This window comes from Phyllopteryx taeniolatus, chromosome 7 (assembly GCF_024500385.1).
Source record: "Phyllopteryx taeniolatus isolate TA_2022b chromosome 7, UOR_Ptae_1.2, whole genome shotgun sequence".
NCBI classification, from domain to species: domain Eukaryota; kingdom Metazoa; phylum Chordata; class Actinopteri; order Syngnathiformes; family Syngnathidae; genus Phyllopteryx; species Phyllopteryx taeniolatus.
The window spans coordinates 26,493,555-26,515,879 of NC_084508.1; the positions used below are offsets into that span (position 1 = coordinate 26,493,555).

General features: G+C 43.3%; 1 protein-coding gene across 2 annotated transcripts in view; it reads left to right on the forward strand.

The window, feature by feature from the left end:
- Window positions 1-22,325, forward strand: part of syde2 (synapse defective 1, Rho GTPase, homolog 2 (C. elegans)) — a 61,312-nt gene that overhangs the window by 16,333 nt on the left and 22,654 nt on the right. Inside the window, exons 4-5 of one of the 2 annotated variants that reach the window (XM_061778611.1) lie at window positions 11,093-12,225; window positions 13,845-22,325. In XM_061778611.1, the coding sequence (XP_061634595.1) occupies window positions 11,093-12,225; window positions 13,845-14,159 (1,448 nt within the window). In that variant the 3' untranslated portion in view covers window positions 14,160-22,325. The remainder of the gene's footprint in view (window positions 1-11,092; window positions 12,226-13,844) is intronic. The other variant, XM_061778610.1, reaches the window with a different exon arrangement.

Below are 22,325 nucleotides of genomic sequence, written 5' to 3' on the forward strand. Positions count from 1 at the left end.
ATTATAAGAACAAAATGGGGAAAAACGTGTGGTGGTGGTCACCGGTGCTCGGGAGAGGACTTTAATTCAAGGATTGCTTGAGGTATGTTCACATACTTTTAATACGATACTGCTCGCAAGCAGGAAACAAAACGTTATGTAGGCTAGCAAGCTGGTGTTAGAACTAACGGTTGTATGTAAACATGCCGGCGTTATGTTGAATCATGTTCTAAAGTTTCGGTGTGTGAAGTAATTGAATCACAATAAAGTGATTTAATTACAGTAAGTTAGCACCCATTATTTCTGTCATGTTGTAATGTTAGTTTGACCTGACTGATTAGAATACATGACCTGACTAGAGAGTACTTTTGAAGATACTCAGGATTAGACTTTACACCGATTTTATCGGGCTGATCGGTATCGGCCGATATTTAGCATTTTATGCTGATCGGCTGATTGGCTTTAATGTCATAATTCGCCGATCCGATCAATGACGTTATCTATCGGCTCCGCAAAAGACATTTACTCCGCGTCGCCATCGTGCACAGTATATTTGAAACCAAAAGCTAGTTTATTTTTAGCCTTGCCGCGCGTCTTTTGACGTAGTATTGGAAATATCTGACGGCCAATAAAGTTATTAAAAAAAAAAAAAAACGTCGGCGGTTTGAGACAGACGACACGTAATGGCCGAATCAGACTACAAGACAAATTTGCTCTTTCATGATTGCACTATGTCAGACTACTGCAATAAAATCTTGTATTCCGATACCACCGCATCCCGTTTTTTTACGATCATTGGACTTTATCTTGTCAACTCAAATGCGACCGGATACACTCGTTACCGACAACAAGAGTGGAGCGCGCTGACTTTGTATTATAAGGACAAAATGGGGAAAAACGTGTGTTGGTGGTCACCGGTGCTCAGGGCAGGAGAGGACATTCATTTAAGGCTTGCTTGAGGTATGTTCCCGTACTTTTAATACGATACGGCTCGCAAGTAGGCAACAAAACATTATGTAGCCTAGCAAGCTAGAGGTACCACGAACGGTTGGACGTAAACATGCCGCCGTTCTGTCAAATCATGCTCTAAAAGTTTCGGTGTGGGTGAAGTAATTTAATTAAAAATAAAGTAATTTAATTACAGTAAGTTAGCACCCATTATTTCTGTCATGTAATGTTGGTTAGACCTGATTGATTTGAATACACGATCTGACGAGAGCAGTGATTTCCAACCTTTATGGAGCCAGGGAACATATTTTACAATTGAAAACTCTCACGGAACACCAACAAACAAAAATGTCACAAAAAGTGGATACATTAATTACTGTATGTGCTTCCTGCCATCTAACAGTAGACCATTTATCATGTGTTCTGTCTGTCACTATGCCTCACTGGCATAAACAAAGATACATTATTAATTGCAATTTTTTTGAGCAATTAAGTACACAAGTATATACAGTAAATGAACAGGTAATTTAAATAGACACATTACTCCATCTTGTGATCGGATCGGTGATCGGTTATCGTTTTTTTCAACTCGCTGATCGGTGATCGGCCCCAAAAATCCCGATAGTGTAAAGCCTACTCAGAATACAGTACACAAGTATATACAGTAAATGAACAAGTCATTTAAATAGACACATTGCTCCATCTTGTGATCGGATCGGTGATCGGTTATTGCTTTTTTTAAACTCAGTGATCGGTCCCAAAAATCCTGATCATGTAATGCCTAGATTATACATTTATATGGTTTCAAAGTCATAACGGCCCTCTAAGGAAAACCATCACTACAGTGTGGCCCATGACAGTTTGACACCCCTGTGACATCAACACAGAAACTGTTGTTTTGAAAAACTTCCACTTTGAGAACAGTTTTCCAAATGCCTGTATTTTCTATCACCAAAACGCATTTGCTATGTAAAATAATTGCCAAAACTTTTTTTGGGGAAAAGGGTTTCAAAATGTCATTATATGTTTCTCAGAGAACATACATCTCTGTGGTAGTTTGTTGTGGTTGATATATTTCCCCCACATCTGTCTTGTGGGTTGTTTGCCAGTATTATTATGTATAAACCAAACATTGCCAATTTTCACCAACCCTGGGGAGGATGTAGCATTGGAGCTATGAAGAAGCTTTTCATAAGGAAGCATTGTGTTACACAGGCAGGACGGTTTCCATTGATTAATCAGATAAAGAGGCCTTTTGGCTCAGATGTGTGAAAATGTTGCATTAGTACATTGTACACACAGTAAATACTAGATACATGCAATGTGCAATATAGTAACCACAGTATAGAAGCATTTGGTATGAGTTTCCTCCCCACATCTTTGCAAATACACCAAAAGTCTCTTTGAGAATAACAACCTCTGATCCAGTCACAGGCAACGTCTTTCAATCCAAAAATGTGAACACAGCCTCAGTGTTCCTCTCCACCCTTTTGAGCCCATCTTTTCTGTGTCTTCTGCTTTTGATTCTTCATGATTATCAGCGTGTATAGACTTCACTTTATTTGCAGGGGTGAAGATTGGACAGGGCTTTTGTTGTATGAGCACAAATAAGTCGTGTGATGAATTAATGAAGCAGTACAGATGTAGATGACTCTCTTTGACTATAGTTTTCCTCTGGTCAGCTGGCTGGTTCTTTTCTCCCTCACCGGATGCACTCCAGACTCATCTGCTGCCTATTGACTGACCTTTTCTCCATTTGAAAGCCCTGTTTATATGGGGAATAATGATTGATGGACTCCGGGAGTAGTGAGCATGGTGCCTTCCCAATCTCATGTTCTCTTTGGTGGCAGGTTGTGGAATCTCACTTGGCCAGCACTTGGAATGGGATCATTATTTTTTTTCTTTCTGGGGGTTGTTTTGCACTCACTGTCTGTTGCATTCAAGAATCAGCCCATGCTGCTAAAGTTACACCCGAGCTCCAGTGTCTCTGAGTTAAAATCAAGAATCTTATCTTGGCGGACGGCTGCATGGTTTGGCTGTGAGGGAGTCAACAAGACAGCGGAGCAACATTGTGAGAACAACACTCTAAATCCAGAGTAGATTCCATAGTCTGGTGTTTGATGTGTACTTTAGGTCACATATGTATTTGCCTCATAGTTTTCTCTGAATCACAGCAGCCCTAAGAAAATTGCTGATTTCTCTATTAAGCTCACATAAAAGCCTCACTTAAATTACATGCTTAGACAAGATACGATTTTCTCATTTACGGCAAATAGCAGCAATGGTAATGATATTACTTTCCCTTATGTCATTATTCTGCTGCATCATAAAACAATTAAACAGGTTTTTTCAAATTATATTGGCTATGTTAAGCCGGAACTTAGAATCGCAGAAACTGGTCTCAAAACATAGGGCAAAATGATGATTACATGATTACATTCATTCCCAGATGAAGGAGTTATCAATTTCTGTACAGTGATAGCTCTTGCAGTTGTCTACTACATCGCAACCTTTGAACACATAATACAGTTTAACATATTATAGTTTTATTGTTTACGTCTTACGTGTAATGTTTAGGAAGCATTTTTACACAGTCAGAAATCGCATAAGTCCAGAAAAGAATGAGGTAAACAAATCTTTTCTTGCCTCATTTCGCCCCATGGCCATTAGAGTTTGGGATTTTTGTTCCACATATTATAGTTTTCTTTACATTTCAAGTACATTTTCAAGTTGGACTATTGCTAAACCTTTTCAATTTCAAAGGTCTATTTTATATACATTCAAACCCTATCAACATTTTAAAAATGTTTTTTAATGTTCAGCTCCATTTCCATATCCATTGAACGCCTGCCAATTGGTGGTTTGCCATTCACAAATTTGAGCTTTTTTGCTATGGCACCTATACTCAGCTATTCGCTGAAGAATTCACTTATTCATGGTTTTCGGGCGTATTTTCATTCTCTCTATTGTAAGATACCACAAGGTGCCTCCAAAGCCCTGGCTAATAGAAAAGTAGAGTAATACCGGTAATTGGTGTCAAGGAAGTGTGTTGAACTGATAAATCTCGACTCTTTAAGATCATTGTACTTTGGGATAACTAAATACTGTAAGATGAATTTGAAATGATATTAAAGTATTTTAGGATAGTAGTTTGTGGTATATTTAGAGTTTAATATATTAACATAGACCATTATAAAAAAAATTTGGTGGAGGGGTGTGTATCCATCCATCCATCCATCCATTTTCTACCGCTTATCCGAGGTCGGGTCGCGGGCGCAGTAGCTTTAGCAGGGACGCCCAGACTTCCCTCTCCCCAACCACTTCCTCCAGCTCTTCCGAGGGGATCCCGAGGCGTTTCCAGGCCAGCCGAGCGATGTAGTCTCTCCAGCGTGTCTTGGGTCGTCCCTGGAACACTTCACCAGGGAGGCGTCCGGGAGGCATCCGAATCAAATGCCCCAGCCACCTCATCTGGCTCCTCTCGATGTGGAGGAGCAGTGGCTCTACTCTGAGATCCACCCGGATGACCGAGCTTCTCACCCTATCTCTAAGGGAGAGCCCGGACACCCTGCGGAGGAAACTCATTTCGGCCGCTTGTATCCGGAATCTTGTTCTTTCGGTCACAACCCACAGCTCCTGACCATAGGTGAGGGTAGGAATGTAGATTGACCGGTAAATCGAGAGCTTCGCCTTTCAGCTTAGCTCCTTCTTTACCACAACGGACCGATACAAAGTCTGCATCACTGCAGACGCTGCACCGATCCGCTGCGAACCGCTCCAGTGAGAGTTGGCGATCACGGCTTGATGAAGCGAACAGAACCACATCATCTGCAAAAAGCAGAGATGCAATTCTAAGGCCACCAAACCGGACCCACTCTACGCCTCGGCTGCGCCTAGAAATGCTGTCCATAAAAGTTATGAACAGAATCGATGACAAAGGGCAGCCTTGGCGGAGTCCAACCCTCACCGGAAACGAGTCCGACTTACTGCCGGCAATGCGGACCAAGCTCTGACACCGGTCGTACAGGGACGGAACAGCCTCTATCAAGGGGTTCGTTACCCCATACTCCCGAAGCACCCCCCACAGGACTCCCCGAGGGACACGTCGAACGCCTTCTCCAAGTCCACAAAACACATGTAGACTGGTTGGGCGAACTCCCATGCACCCTCGAGGACCTTGCCGAGGGTGTAGAGCTGGTCCACTGTTCGCCAGGACGAAAACCACACTGCTCCTCCTGAATCTGAGATTTGACTTCCCGACGGACCCTCCTCTCCAGCACCCCTGAATAGACCTTACCAGGGAGGCTGAGGAGTGTGATCCCCCTGTAGTTGGAACACACCACCCCAGTCTGCCAATCCAGAGGCACTGTCCCCGATGTCCACGTGATGTTGCAGAGGCGTGTCAACCAGGACAGCCCCACAACATCCAGAGCCTTTAGGAACTCCGGGTGAATCTCATCCACCCCCGGGTCCTTGCCACCAAGGAGCTTTTTAACCACCTCGGTGACCTCAACCCCAGAGATAGGAGAGCCCGCCTCAGAGAACCCAGACTCTGCTTCCTCATGGGAAGGTGTGTCGGTGGAGTTGAGGTATTCTCCCCACCGACTCGCAACGTCCCGAGTCGAGGTCAGCAGTGCCCCATCCCCACTATACACAGTGTTGGTGGTGCACTGCTTTCCCCTCCTGAGACGCCTGTCTATTACTTACATTTTTTTCGCTATTCGCAGTAGGACTTGGTCCCTATTCCCTGCAAATAGTGAGGCTTTACTGGACTGGTGTTACTTTGACCAGTGCAGTTACTCTTCTGCTATAGTTGAGGCAGGGCACAAATGGCTGCAATGGCGTTTAACCACATGACGGCTGCTTTGGCAAGTGGCCATGTTGTGCTAGAGAGAAGGCATGCATGCTTGGATATATTAGCAGGGTTTTGTAACCATCGTGATTAAGCGGCCAAGCTCCTGCGGCCTCTGAAAGGCCTTCTGATGGGTTTGAGCCAAGTGGATAGGAAGTAGCACAGAGCAGAATCAAGTGGTCCCCAAGTGAAGAAACTCTTGGAGAAGTGTGCCATTCACCAGTTTATTTACTCTGCACACAATGCCCGTGTTGGTTTTTACCTTTAACACACGTTTTTTTGTGGACATAACACTCACACTCCTCGATGAAAGCAAGTGGACTTAGACTTTGGCATTATCATAGACAGTAAATTATTATCATAAAATACAACCTCACAGTCGGACTGTCACTTTTTACATTTAAAATACAGAGCCAGTGCTAACGTGACAAATGAACCATATCCTACTTGATCATGTCATCTCTCAAACACACCCTTCCGCTGCACCTGACTGGTGCCAGTGTTGTGAAAGGCCCTCGTCATAAATTCCTCGCCTGTGTTGGCAGGTGTTAGAGGCAGGGTGCCCAGTGTAGCTTCCTGGGCAATTCATGCATGTGTTTTCCTCTCGTATGCATATGAACTTGCATTCTAGCTCCATGTTACATTAATTTACTAAGAGCATATGCATATGCATATGTAGGTGGTAGGGTGGACACAGTTAAAGGGCTCAGATGTCACGTACAGGAATGCAGACCTTTGGCTTTTGACCCAGGAACATGGCCTTGGTGGGTAGTGTGTCAAAGTGTCGCAGCTGAACCTAAGCTAGTGAAGTATTGTGTTACTCTCATGGTTGTTGCTGCCACATGGCCAAAGGCTAGAGGAGCTATGTGTGTGTGTGTGTGTGTTTCACGGTTGTTCACAATGCAGCAGGCATTAACCAATTAAAGGTGAGAGGCTGTTTGTTTGTAAATATTACATTATCATTATTTGCTCATTTTTCAGACGTAAATTAGTGCACGGTGGTACCTTTTCGAGTTACAAGTGGTTTGATGTACGAGTAATTGAGCTTGGCTACAGAATGAATTAAAGTCACCAGTCAAGGTACCACTGTATTTAGAAATATTAAATATTCATGATGCACCAAATTTTCATCCACCGAAGATTTTCAGCCGGAAATGGTGAAACAAAACAAAATGTCGCTGAAACAAAACAGCCGAATCAGGATGTTGTGATGACGCGAGCACAAACTGCGGTCAGAATGCACTTTTCTGGATAAAGCTTGGAGGTGCCACCAACAAGGTGGCGTGCTTTGTGGGTGTCTCAGTCCCGCTGTTTAGCGGCTATGGCGGTAAGGAAACAATAAAGACACATATCTCAAAATACCTCAGTAGACTTCAATAGATTCCATTCGTCTATGTTTGGACAGACAGTACGAATAGCCAATAATAATGCGAGTTTCTCCGTGTTGTACCAATCGTGTGCCTTCATTAGAACCATGCCAAGTTAGGTTGCCCCACACAGCACATCAGCAGCAAGATGCAACAGACTATTATATCTGTAGCCTACTGCTGCAGCCGGTGCCTTGGCAGTGTAAGATTGCTGAAAAAAGGAAATAAAATAAGTGTTCCCTTAGAAGAAACAAAGGGAGTCACAACAGATGACATTGTTGACAAGAAAGGCCCAAAAAGTTTGGGAGCGTGGAGTTTTGTTTTTTTAAAGTCTGACAAGAAGCAGTAGCTTGCACCCACCCCTCCCCATCATCTGACAACAACAAACAAATTGTATCACTAAAGACATGCTACCACTAAGCACAGTTGAAAACAAGGCATTCAAGTGGATGATCATTCAACTAATGGACCTTTGTTAATTTAAATTGGAATTGGAAAATTTTAAAGCTTTTGGATGGTCAGATTATACCTGTTTATGAATATATTCATTCATTCATTCATCTTCCATTCCGCTTATCCTCAGTAGGGTCGCGGGCGTGCTGGAGCCTATCCCAGTCAACTTCGGGCGAGAGGCGGGGTACACCCTGACCTGGTTGCCAGCCAATTGCAGGGCACATAGAAACAAGCAACAATTTGCACTCACATTCACATTTATAATTGATTTATTCTTTGAAGCATTAATATTGATTTATGCAATTGCAATGCCTTGCTTTTAGTCAGGTTAGTCCACAGTTATAGCCATAAATGCAATTTTACTAAAAATTGGCATAATAACTTCTATCTGTGTTTTGGTTTTCGGTCTTGATTTCCCCATTTTCAGCTTTCGGTTTCAGCCAGTACAGTATTTTTTTTATTTTGGTGCATCACTATTAAATAATGTACAAAATCAGATAGATTAAGGAAAAAAACAAATCCACAAAAAAAAATCCACAAACTGGTTGAGGAGGAACCTATTACATTTTTCTGAGGATCTGAATGTGTTGGATGTCGGCACTTTACCGTTTGAGTCACTAAGGCATCAGTGGAACTGCCTGTCATGGCACATGAGCCACGGAGTTCCCAGCTGGTTAACAAACAAGTCAAAACAAACACAAATACAGTGCCCCATGAATATTTCATACCTTTTGTTAAAGGTTCTATTTCAGCGGGACTCAAATCATCACACCCCCCTCCCCCCTAGTTTCAAAGCCCAAATCTCTAGAGATAAGCTACTGCCACCCGATACGTGATCCAACAAGCAAAGTTTTTAAGATATTTTCAACACTTAATGCTTACAAGTTAATATCGCTGGATGATCACTTGGTGCTGCCAAGAGTGTTTCAAATTCTTTCTTTAAATGTTTTTCACATGAATAATGTTAATATAAATAATGTCGTAATTTGTACATGCAGTGACGTACAAGGCATTTTTCTAGTGGAAAACATGTTTCAGATTTGAGCGGGCCCTGTGTCTGCAAGACCCCTCCCTAGTTGTTATTTGGTAAATTTTCACCTACTATGCGTTCCACCCATTTTCCTCTTCTAAGAGCGCCTCTGTGTCTATTATTGGCAGAAAGGTTGGATAAGGAAGGCTACTGAGTGAAGGGGGAAAGGAGGCTAAACATGGTTGGCTGACGAATGTGAGTGTACAGCACTGTTCACTTGTACATTTGCCAGCCCTCCAGTTCAACATACAGAACTCTCAGTGCTTGTACAAGGAGCGTCTTTGTCCCCCATCATTTGGTTACACCCTGTCCTGCTCCCCATCTTGTGCTGCATGCTCTGGCACCACATCTGCCCTCTCCCTTTCACTTGTGGGACCCAAAATATAACTTGCAGGTTCCCGCTGAAAATAGAGCTCTCTCTTCTTTCCTCTTTGTGTCTATCTCTCTCTCCATAGAACCACTCTGGTGTCAGATGTTATCAGTCTGGTGTCAAATGTTATCCACATAGTTTTTAAAATGCTTAATAGAAGCACCTAATAACACAATTGAATGCCAAAACAAATCCTTAATTTTGAGACTTGGCATCATTTAGGCCTTCATACAGCATCTAGTGAAAATAATTGCGTGATCCAAATGAGGTGAGTTCTAAAAGCAGTCATCAAAGGACTTGCCAAGTCATGTGATACAGACTTAATCCTCCATAAACTGTGGCTCCCCCGCTACGAGGTGTTCCCTCCTAAGTGCAAAGGAAGCAGGTACATGACTGAGGGAATCATGTTAAAACTGTAGAAATAATGTGCTTTTCTGTCTAAGACTGGCTCAAACTAACCAATGCGGAAATAACATGTCACTCATGAGTGAGCAAATTCCATTTAAAGTTCTGATTCGGCTCTTTCTTTTTACTTGCCTGATAGGTAACATAGTACTGAGGGCAGTAATTGATCACTAAAAAGTCATCAAAAGTGAATAATAATTTTGCTTGTGTATAATATAAACAGTAAATCGTCATACACTGGGGACAAGTAGATCGACAGTCAAGTAATACTAACATGTTGGATTACTTGGTTTTAGCTATAACTTTATGAGTAGCTGTATATGAACGGGGAATTCACATTGCGCCTTTGGTTCGGTGTGTGAGTGCTTCAATAAGTGTCCCATTTTTTTCAATGTGTATTAATTTCCCTCACAGGTAAATAAAGTAACCTCCCTTCCGAAACCATGATAACAGTGAGGCAGATTCCTTTATTTTTGCTGAAGACGAACCATACAGTGTTTGAGGTTGACCAAAAGTTTGTATTCTCTTGTGTAAGGCCAGGCACAATAATTACTATTCGACTTATAGTTTCATAAATAAAATGGACACGAGAGTTTTTCCGGACTCATTAAATTGTCATTGTTGTGGTGAGCCTGCGCGCAGATCACACATGAGCCGACAGAGTTGGACGGCTGTGTCAGTAGCCGCTAGTGGGCTAATGGAACGCCGGCGGACTAGTACAGTCTTGCCGGTGTTGGCTCCGTCCCATACTCCACAGCCTTGCTCCCTGTGCAGTGTGTAGATTCACACAGCAGAGACACATAAGGTGAAGGTAACTATTTCTTATGTTCGTCAGCCCGCGAGCAAATGAGTTAGCGAGTTAAGGAGCTAAAGAGCTCGCTCCACTGCGTTGATGTCATTTAAAAGGTCAGTGCTTCGCTCCGAATTGTTGTGTGGGTTTGTCCCCAATTAACACACATCCGAAGGTTAACTGTTTATTATGTTTGCTGGCCTTCGAGCTAAATAGCTCGCGAGCTAAGGAGCTAACCAGCTCGCTCCACTGTGGCGAAGTCATTTGTTGTGTGTCTTAGTCCCCAAATAACACAAACACGGGAAAGCTAACTGTTTATTAAACATAACCTCAGTGGCACACCTTTTATTCAGCCAGTAGTTGACTACAGTGAACGTCAACGTATATTTGATCGACAGGTGAAGAGCTCGTCTTCAACAGACCAACCACACAGTCTTGCAGCTTGTGGGCGGGCCTTATTTTTCATGATTTCAGAGGCATAAAAAAACAATTCTATTATTGTTTATCATGATAGTTTTGGGGAAAATATATCGTCTTCAAATTTTTTTTTATCGTGACAGGCCTACTCTTGTTTTCACCATAGACTCATGAATGCTTTATTTGAATAAAGTCAGGAGATTGACTTGGGCAGTGTAAAACCTTCCACTTCTTTCCCCTGATTAACTTATTAACTTATTTTGGGTCATTATAATGCTGCATGATAAAGGCTGTCCCAATCAGTTTGGTTGCATCTTTCTTTAATTTGTCAGACAAAATGTTTTTGTAGACTTTTGAGTTCATCTAGCTGTCGATATTTCCAGTAGGGGTAGCAGTGTAGTGGTAGAGTTACCAAAAGATAATATAAATTCAACATGAGAGGTCTCCTTTTTAACTTCTCTTTACCATCTCATTGCTTTTGTAGACGTTCCTGACTTGCCCAATAGTGTTGGATTCTCCCCTCCTTCCAGCCCAAACCCTACTAAGAAGATCAGCTCCATCAACTGGTCATTCCCAGACAAGATCAAGTCTCCGCGCACCGTCAGGAAAATCTCCATGAAAATGAAGAAGCTTCCAGAGCTCAGCCGGAAACTCAGCGTTAAGGGTCAAAGCAGCAGTAACAGCAGTGGAAGTAGTTACTTAGAGCACAGATCCCATTCACTCCGAGCCACAGGTGGGGGGTCTGATGCCACATCCCATAGTGCAGGCCCTCAACGATTGATTGTATCTGGTGTTGGGCTTGCCAGCCGAAATGTGATCTCACGCTACCACTTGGACAGCAGCGTGTCCACACAGCACAGCTTCAATAAGAAGAAAAACAATGCCAGCTCCAAATCTGCCACTAAAGGTGGATACTTAAGCGATGGCGATTCACCAGAGCTGGTGGCTAAATCTGGGAAGCACTGTCCTGTTGAGGGCAAGGGAGGCAGATGTAAGGACATAGAAGGACCAAGTGGAAGCTCAAAACTAAATGGTACAGATTTGGACATAGATGCTTTCCGACATTATAGTTTCACAGAGCAGCCCAAATGTAGCCAGTACATCTCTGGACTGATGAGCCTGCACTTTTATGGTGCTGAGGACCTCAAACCGCCTCGCATTGACTCTCGCGATGTCTACTGCGCCATTCAAGTGGACTCCGTTAACAAAGCACGGACTGCGCTACTTACCTGTCGAACTACCTTCTTGGGGATGGACCACACCTTCAATATCGAGCTGGAGAATGCCCAGCATTTGAAGCTTGTTGTGTTCAGCTGGGAGCCTACGCCAAGGCGAAATCGTGTCTGCTGTCACGGCACAGTGGTCCTACCTGCACTCTTCAGGGTAATACGCTCCCACCAGCTGGCAGTTAAGCTGGAACCTCGCGGGCTGATATATGTCAAGTTGAACCTTATGGAGCAGTGGCAGAACTCCTTCGATGGAAGACCAGATGGCAACAGGGAGCCCCAAGTCTTTGGTGTGGAGGCATGGCGGGTGGTGGAGAGGGAGGACACTGGACTCTTGGTGCCGCTGCTTATAAGCAAATGCATCCATGAGATTGAGAAACGAGGTTGCCAGGTGAGTCCAAACCCATAAAACCAAACTGTGCAAGTCCTGCCCAATTTGCAAAGCTTGTCACCTTTACTGCAAATACAGTGGACCCTCTCATACTCGCGGTTCGGCACCCGCGGATTCGCCTATCCGCGATTTTTTTGAAATTGTTTTGTTTTGTCTTTTTTTTTTTTTTGTCTTGTCGGGCAACCCCGAATACGCTTATTGATGGTTTCTGCCTGCTTATTAAAAAATTATTTTGGTTTAAAAATATATTTTTTTAAATTATTAATTCATAATTTCTTTCCGAATGCAATCATAAAGGGCATCTGCAGATTTTTGCTATTTGTGGTCCTGGCAGGTCTCTATCCCCCGCAAATAGTGGTGGTCCACTGTTCAGAATTTTTTTTACATTTCTTTCCAATGACATTCACAAGATATTATCTCCTTTTATGCAAAAAAAAAAAAACGTTTAATTTAAGAAGCCTTTTTAGTCTGATTGTATTTCATTTAACATTTGTGGATAAGCATAAACTGGGTCACTTTTACTCTACTTCTCATTTCAAGGACTAAAATGTATACAGATCTATATACCCTCAATTCATGCCCATATACTCCATATAGCCTAAAGCAGAAAACATAAAGGCATTCTTGTATTATACTGACACAAGACGTCCTGTATAATGCGACGAGTACACACCCTGCGGCTGGTAATCACACAACATTACAAGCATGGGATGAATGGAGAAAGGCGCTGCACTGCACTTTATGATGTCACTGGCTTCTTGGGGCCATTTCTTCTTGTTTATAGAAGAGAAACTATTAAGCGTTAAGAGACTGGTCATGTGATGATGATGGACCTGTTGAGTTTTTGCTGGGTCATGTGATGCTCATAACCTCCACCATCCACCCCAACACATTTTATGTGTTCTTTTCTGAGGGAGACTAGAGAGGCAATACAATAAAAATAGTTGTGTGTGTGCTCCCCACAAAACACACACAAATGGGAAAATAATATTTTTTTTAACCATAACCACAGTGGCACACGTTATCAATATCCAGCCAGAAGTTGACTTGAGCGAACTCATTTTCAGCGTCATTTGATTGACAGGTGAAGGGTTCACAGTCCAGGAGCTCGAGGGGGGGCTTTATTTTACATTTTATTTGATAATTTATTTAACCAGGTAGAAGCTTATTGAGGGATAAAATCTCTTTTTCAAAAGCCACGAGGCAGCAGAAAGTACACAGGCAGCAGAAATTATACAGTACATAACACAACCACATTAATGCAATAAATAAAAATTAATCATCTCATTGCTTCTGCTTATGTTTTTTAAATTTATTTATTTATTTGAATTTATTTTATTAATTCAAATTTGGCAGGCATCAAGATATTTTTTTTGGGCCTCTTTAGTCACACAGATATATCATTATGTATATATCCATCCATCCATTTTCTGAGCCGCTTATCCTCACAAGGGTCGCCGGGAGCCTATCCCAGCTATCACCGGGAAGGAGGCGGGGTACACCCGAATTGGTTGCCAGCCAACCGCAGGGCACATAAAAACAAAAACCCATTCGCACTCACATTCACACCTATGGGCTTAGAGTGTTCAATTAACGTGCATGTTTTTGGGATGTGGGAGGAAACCGGAGTGCCCGGAGAAAACCCACGCAGGCACGGGGAGGACCTGCAAACTCCAAACAGGCGGGGCCCGGGATTGAACCCCAGACCTCAGAAAGTCTGCATCACTGCAGACGCTGCACCTATCCGTCTGTCGATCTCCCTGTGGGACGTGCCCAGAACACCTCACCAGGGAGGCGTCCGAATCAGATGCCCCAACAACCTCATCTGGCTCCCATCAATGTGGAGGAGCAGCCGCTCTACTCTGAGCTCCTCCCGGATGACCAAGCTTCTCACCCTATCTCTAAGGGACAAACCAACCAACATTACAACATGACAGAAATAATGGGTGCTAACTTACTGGAATTCAATTACTGTAATTTCTTGTGTATAATACGCACCCATGTATCATACGCAGCCCCAAAGTCGACTTCAAAATTCTGGAAAACCCTTCTGCCTATGTATAATGCATTTTTACAATGAATTTCCTTCTACCCATATGATCAAAACATGAAGTATTAGCTGTATTCTGGTTTTTTTTTTCAAAGAATTATTCTGACGTTAATCACTTTATTTGAACACATAATACTTTCTTTTTATTTACTTGCTCTTATTTTGAAATTCACAGCCCTACTTTTATTTAGTAAATGACAAAACACATAGTTGTGCTCATGTTTGATTACCCAGGCAGAATTTGTAAAATGGGTACAATTCTTGAAAGAGAACATGAAGCACCAGGCGAAACACATTTAATTTTATTTTAATTGGATTAAAATTAAACTGTCAAGTATTTCAGAAAAGCATGATCCTCAAACAAAACATAACCATAAAGAAATGAATGATGGTTGTTGTTCAGTCATCAGTCGTATTTAAAAAAACAAAACAAAACAAAAAAACAATATTTCACAAATTCTGCCATGGTATGTAAACTTATGAGGACGACTGTACATATTATGCAGTCATATGTACATCCGTCATATTGGAATGAAAGTGTAGGCTGCACCTTTCTCATACCCTCCAGGTGGCGGTGGCATATTGGAATGAAAGTGCACAGCTTTTCCATAACGTCTCGATGACGGCATACATTTATAAAATGGGAACGTTTTTTTTCATTTTTCCCTATACCTATGTATAATGCGCACCATTGACTTTTGACATTCTGCGGGGGGGAAATGCGCATTATACACCAGAAATTCCATCCATCCATTTTCTTCCGCTTATCTGAGGTCAGGTCGCGGTGGCAGCAGCCTTAGCAGGGACGCCCAGACTTCCCTTTCCCCAGCCACTTCATCTGGGAGACATAGTCTCTCCAGCGTGTCATGTGTCTTCCCCGGGTTCTCCTCCCTGTGGAACGTGCACAGAACACCTAACCAGGGAGGCGTCCGGAAGGCATCCGAATCAAATGCCCCAGCAACCTCATCTGGCTCCTCTCAATATGGAGGAGCAGCGGCTCGACTCTGAACTCCTCCCAGATGACCTCACCCTATCTCTAAGGGGGACCCCGGACACCATGCGGAGTAATCTCATTTTAGCCGCTTGTGTCCGGGATCTTCTTCTTTCTGTCACGACCCACAGCTCTTGGTAGGAATGTAGATAGACCGGTAAATTGACAGCTTCACATTTTGGTTTAGCTCCTCCTTTACCACAACGGACCGATACAAAGTCTGCATCACTGCATACACTGCACCGATCCGCCTGTCTCCCGTTCCATTCTTACCTCACTCGTGAACAAGACCCCAAGATATTTGAACTCCTCCTCCTGGGTCAGGATCTTATCCCCGTCCTGGAGAGGGCACTCGACCCTTTTCCGTCTGAGGACCAAGGTCTCAGATTTGGAGGCGAACCACTCGCAGCCAAGTGCGAACCACTCCAGTGAGAGTTGGAGAGCATGGCTTGATGAATCCAATATAACTAACCACACCCTCTTCAAAAAGCAGAGATGCATTACTGAGGCCACCAAACCGGACCCCCACTACGCCTCGGCTGCGCCTAGAAATTATGTCCATAAAAGTAACGAACCGAATCGGTGACAAAGGGCAGCCTTGGCACAGTCCAACCCTCACCGGAAACGAGTCCGACTTACTGCCAGCAATGCAGACCAAACTCTGACACTGGTCGTACAGGGACCGAACAGCCCGTATCAGGAGGTTTGATACCTTATACTCCCGAAGCACCCCCCACAGCACTCCCCGAGAGACACAGTCGAACGACTTCTCAAAGTCCACAAAACACAGGTAGACTGGTTGGCCGAACTCCCATGCACCCTCGAGGACCCTGCCGAGGGTGTAGAGCTGGTCCACTGTTCCATGGCCCAGAAGAAAACCACACTGCTCCTCCTGAATCTGAGATTCGACTTCCCGACGGACCCTCCTCTCCAGCACCCCTGAATAGACCTTACCAGGGAGGCTGAGGAGTGTGATTCCCCTGTAGTTGGAACACCCCCTCTGGTCACCCTTCTTAAAAAGAGGGACCATCACCCCAGTTTGCAAATCCAGAGGCACTGACGCGATGTCCACGCGATGTTGCAGAGGCGTGTCAACCAGGACAGCCCCACAATATCCAAGCCTTTAGGAACTTCGGACAGATCTCATCCACCCCCGTTGGTGCCCACCAATGTGTTCGGGGATTGCCGCCACGACAGGCACCGATCACCTTATGGCCACAGCTCCGGTCGGCCGCAACAGCAATGGAGGCGCGGAACATGGTCCACTCGGACTCAATGTCCCCCGCCTCCCCCGGGACAGGTTCAAAGTTCTGTCGGAGGTGGGAGTTGAAATTCCTTCTGACAGGGGACGTTCCCAGCTGTATGTTTGGGCCTGCCAGGTCGGACCGGCATCTTCCCCCACCAGCTGGGCCAACTCACCACCAGGGGGTAATCAGTTGACAGCTCCGCCCCGCTCTTCACCCATGTGTCCAAGACATACGCTCGCAAGTCCGATGACATAACCACAAAGTCGATCATTGAACTGCGACCTAGCATGTCCTGGTGTCAATTGCACGTGTGGACACCTTTATGCTTGAACATGGTGTTGATTATGGACAATCCGTGATGAGCACAGAAGTCCAATACCAGAACACCGCTCGGGTTCTGATCGGGTTGGGGGGGGGCGGGGGCGTTCCTCCCAAGCACACCCTTCCAGGTCTCACTGTCATTGCCCACGTGAGCATTGAAGTCCCCCAGCAGAACAATGGAGTCCCTAGTGCAAGCGTTCTCCAGCACCCCTTCCAAGGACTCCAAAAAGGGTGGGTACTCTGAACTGGTGTTTGGTGCATAGGCACAAACAACAGTCAGGACCCATCCCCCCACCCGAAGGCGGAGGGAGGCTAGCATCTAGTCCACTGGGGTGAACCTCAATGTACAGGCGCCGAGCCGGGGGGCAATAAGTATACCAACACCTGCTCGGTGCCTCTCACCATGGGCAACTCCAGAGTGGAAGAGAGTCCAACCCCTCTCAAGAGGACTGGTACCACAGCCCAAGCCGTGTGTGGAGGCGAGCCTGACTAAGTGTAGTCAGAACTTCTCAACCTCACACACCAACTCGGGTTCCTTCCCTGTCAGAGAGGTGACATTCCACATCCCGAGAGCCAGCTTCTGTAGGCGGGGATCGGATTGCTAAGGTCCCTGCCTTCGGTCACTGCCCAGCTCACACTGCACCCGACCCCTATGGCCCCTCCCACAGGTGGTGAGGCCATGGAAAGGGGGACCTATGACCATAAATCCATATTGTTCATCATAGAGGTCTTTTAGCCGTGCTTTGTCTGGTCCCTCACCTAGGACCTGTTTGCCATGGGTGACCCTACCAAGGGCGTGAAGCCCGAGACAACTTAGCTCCTAGGATCATAGGAACACACAAACCCCTCCACCATGATAAGGTGACGGCTCCAGGAGGGGACACAAGAATATATGGTACTAATTAAATTACTTCAGACACAACAAAACTTCAGAGCATGATTCAAGAGAACAGCGGCATGTTTACGTACAACCATTAGTGCTCGCACTCGCTTGCTTGGCTACATAACGTTTTGTTGGCTGCTTGTGATCCGTATCGTATTAAAAGTATGTGAACATACCTCAAGCAGTCCTTGAATGAACGTCTTCTCATGAGCACCGGTGACCACCATCACAGGTTTTTCCCCCATTTTGTTATTTTTTTACCAACACAATACATACGTGATCCATTGTTGTGATCGTGGCCGTGATAACGATTGTATCCGGTCGAGTTTGAGTTGACAAGGTAAACCCAAGTGATCGTAAAAGACGGGAAACGGAATACAAGGTTTTATTGCAGTAGTCTGACATAGTGCAATCTTGAAAGACCGAATTGGTTTTGTAGTCTGATCCAGGCATTACGTTATTTATTATAGGCTATTTTCTTTTTAAATGTAGCATTCTATTTGTTGAAGGTCACAGAGCTTACGTTCCCGCTTTTAAAATACGGTTTCTAGGAAGGTTTGTTTTTGGACCTTTTAAATGTGTGTGTAATGAATTAAATGCCAGAAATATGCACGGCCATTTTTCTAAATGAAATAATCAGCGGATGTGCTGCAGGCAATAGAGGTGATGGTTATATTTTTTGCTGGAAATTATGGCCTGGTACCAAATAATCTACGGCCCGGTGGTTTGGGACCCCTGCTGAGTTATATTCTGAGAATTCTTGATCATGCATAGACATTCTTCCATGAATTGCATACATTTGCAATGAAAATCAGGACAATTTAAAATTTATAGGATGAACAGTGGGGTCAATGAAATGAGAGAGTTAATATTTCATAGTATAATGAGTCCACTCTCATTTTAGACAACCTGCAACGCTGTTAAGAGGTTACTTGTTTATGTTTATGTAATGAACTTTGCTGTTCATGAATTGTTCATGATGATTGCTCCCTGTTCTTGGGTATATCTGTTTTTATCTCTACCCCTTCATTCCCCAGTTTGCTGCTTTCTTTAATTACTGAAATATTGTGTACAGTCTGTATGAGTAGGAGATCAAGTAATACTAGTGACAAGTAAAGGATATCCCTCAGGTTATAGGCAGACAGAGGTTATGAGAGAGTTGACACCAGATCCCATAGGAATCTGCTGGTTGTGTCACTAAAACACGCAAGGGCAGACACAGTGTGCAGTGTGGTTTTACAAATAATTTTGCAGCTCTTTGTTGCAAGCTGTTCGTCAGAGTCACAATCACATGACCTCAGGGTTCGACAAGCTTTTAAGATGCTGGATGATTGTTGGGCTTTTGAAAAGATGTCCAGTAATGCCTGTCTCAAGCACTGGAGTTATGAATGTGTCCAACTAAGATACTTTCTTTGTTTACTTGAGAGCTATCATGGTAAACTACGGTACATACTGTCCTACAAGGCAGTTAAACATGTACATAGAATAGTGGGTGAGACATGCTTTCAGTGCCAAGAGGAGCACTTGCTCTGTTCTTGTGTACAATTGTATTTTCTTGTCATTTTTAAGTATTGTAAATGTAAACACATTCCACTTCTCCAAACTGTTACACTCCCACAAATGTATATGCTAAATTAAGATTTGTATACGTAGTCCACAAGATTAGGCACTACTATTTAGGCATGTATGCAATGTCGTTAGATATGTTATACAAACTCTTTAAGCATTTTTGAGTTCACAAAGATAATGCTGTTTTAAGCGTCAAAGATATTTTAATATAGTGTTGACTGTTGTTGACTATTGTGTATTTTACTATAGTTTTACTATATTTTGAGTCAATGTGGAAGTTTTGATGTAACTGTATTTAGCCAGAGTCACTGATGGTGTAGTGGTACACTCGCCTGACTTTGGTGCAGGCAGCGTGGGTTCAGTTCCCACTCAGTGACGGTGTGAATGTGGGTACGAATGGTTGTCCGTGTCTATATGTGCCCTGCGACTGACTGGCGACCAGTTCAGGGTGTAGTCTGCCTTTCGCCCGAAGTCAGCTGGGATAGGCTCCAGCGCCCCGCGACCCTAACCAGGATAAGCGGTGTTGAAAATGGATGGATGGATGGATGGATGTATTTAGCCATTGGTAGTATAGCGATTCACATACTGAATTTTGTGTTGTCTAGAGGATCAATCCTTACACAATGCACTCTTGACAAATTTTGGCAACCAGTCCAGTCAAGTCAGCTGTGATAGGCTTCAGCATCTGTTGTGAACCCTGCATAGGATAAGCAAAATAGAACATGGATGGATGCATTAAATTATAATTTATCAACTCCTCCAATAGTTACAGCAACATCACCCTTATTTTACTGTTATCCATTTATTAAATCCATATGATGTCTGGTGGAACACATTAAAATCAACCAAAACGATGCAAATTCAGTTTCTTTGAGGCTCCATTTTCTACAAAACTTTTGTATTGAATCTCATTGAATTGTGCAAGTATACTTAAAGTACCTAACTGTGTATCCTTTAATTCTATATAGAGCATCAGTATATAGCGTAATCTCTTTTGTTAGAAGAGATGCGTTCTAATAACGCTCGCATGTTAATATTGTCTGAACAGGGCCACAAATTGTTAGAATTACTTTTGGCTCACACTCAAGAGCATTAATAAAGTCAAGTACCCATTTCCCTCTTCCTTTGTGATTCTGATAGTTCAGTCATTAAACTGATTTCAGACTAAACACAAATCCCTTTGATCCCATCATTGGTCTCAGCACCCTACCAAGATTGCCCATGCTTGTTGAAGAAACGTGTTTTGTTTGACCTATTCTCGATACAGGCTTGCTGCTGCCTGTCGTGTTGCTTGGCAGCCGCAGTGTATGGAGTACAAGTCCTCTTCCGCTAACAGCTGTTACCCGCCTGTGCTCGACTGACTCCCAAACACACAATTTTTTTCTGAATGGACTTGTTGTTCATTGTGCCCACTGACTTCTGTTTACTTGCACACAAAGCTAAATCCTCAGCTAATCTGTCCTTGTCTCTCCCACTCGTGTGAGGTTTACAAAACGCAGTTCACCTCAACATGGTGGGCTCGGAAATAGTTTGACCTGGTGAGACATTCTCATGTTTCTACTCTAGAGCCCGGAAAGAGCAGTAGTATGGGTGGATGGTTTTTTTGTGGAACAGGGTCCAACTAGCCATTCACAGCCCACTGACTTAACACGTTGCTCGGGCAACCACACCAGTTGGTCAGCCATGCCACATACCAGACAGACTCATGTAGGAGAAATTATGGTATGTCAGCAGCCGGCCTTAATCCTAACATAAGAAGACAACTGGTGTCTGGTTTCACTATCAAATGTCAATGACGGGATAAAGCTGTGCAGAGTTTCACTTGCTAGAGGCTTAGGTAAAGACACATACTGGAAGTGTCTTTTCAGGTTGCTGCTCTACGTTTATCGTGGAGGTGCAACAGTTAATCGATTAACCTACAACTAATCAATTATTAATCGACAAACATTTTGATCATCGATTCATCGTTTCAAGACCTTTTGTAACTTAAAATTGTCTAAATCCTCTGATTTCAGCCTCTCAACAGTAAATATTCTCTGATTTCTGTAGTCCTCCATGAAAGCAGACTGATTATCTTTGTGTTTTAACAAAACAAGTCATTGGCAAACATCTGCTTCTACTTTGGAAAACATTGATCAACAGTTTTATAGAACAAAACATTAACTGAATCATAATCAATTTATATGTGCATTTTCTGAATTGTCAATTTGGAATAATGTCCTGTTTTTTTAAAAAACGATGGATATTAAATTTTTATTTTTTTTTCTCATCTGATTCATCGATTAATCTAAAAAATGATCAACAGTTTAATCGATTATTGGAATAATCGTTGCAGCCTTAGTTTATGACGTTTTCGTTTTAACACTGCACTCATTTGGGTTTTTCTGAGGGCACATTGTTTGTCCATTCAATCAAAGAAGAATGTGTGACTTGGAATGAATCATTGTTGAATGTCTAGATGTAGCTCTGCAAAACACAGTGCTCTGAAAGTGGTATTCACGCACGTCATATTGAAAGTTATACAATGGGTGTAATTTTTAAAAAATCTAGCAATGTTTAACTCCAGTACTAATTCTAACAGCTTTAAAACATTCGGGCCGACTTTCATGACGAATGATATCATTCAGGATAACACTTTGTTACAAACCAGCAAATTTTAGCAAACTGATCCATAATATATAAATTTACAGTTATATTAATATTGCCTTGATTTGTATTAATTAAAGAAACCCTGTTCAGTCATTTAGGGTTATTGTCATATGCGTATTACTGTTTGTTCTATCAAAAAGATTTGTTGCGGACTGATGCTGCCTTGCATATAGCTACCTCTTCCTCAATGAAGTGATAAAGTTATTTAACAAGCAGCCCTAACATGCACTATATCACTAAGCATCTCACGATGACGACAACCCATCACTACTTCAAATGCATTGCCTCTTCGATTCGTTCAGGGTGTGAAAATATAGCTCTGTATACTTTTGTTTGACTCTTGCATGAGCAGTGTATGTTTACGTGATCTAATTTCACGTGTGGGGTGTG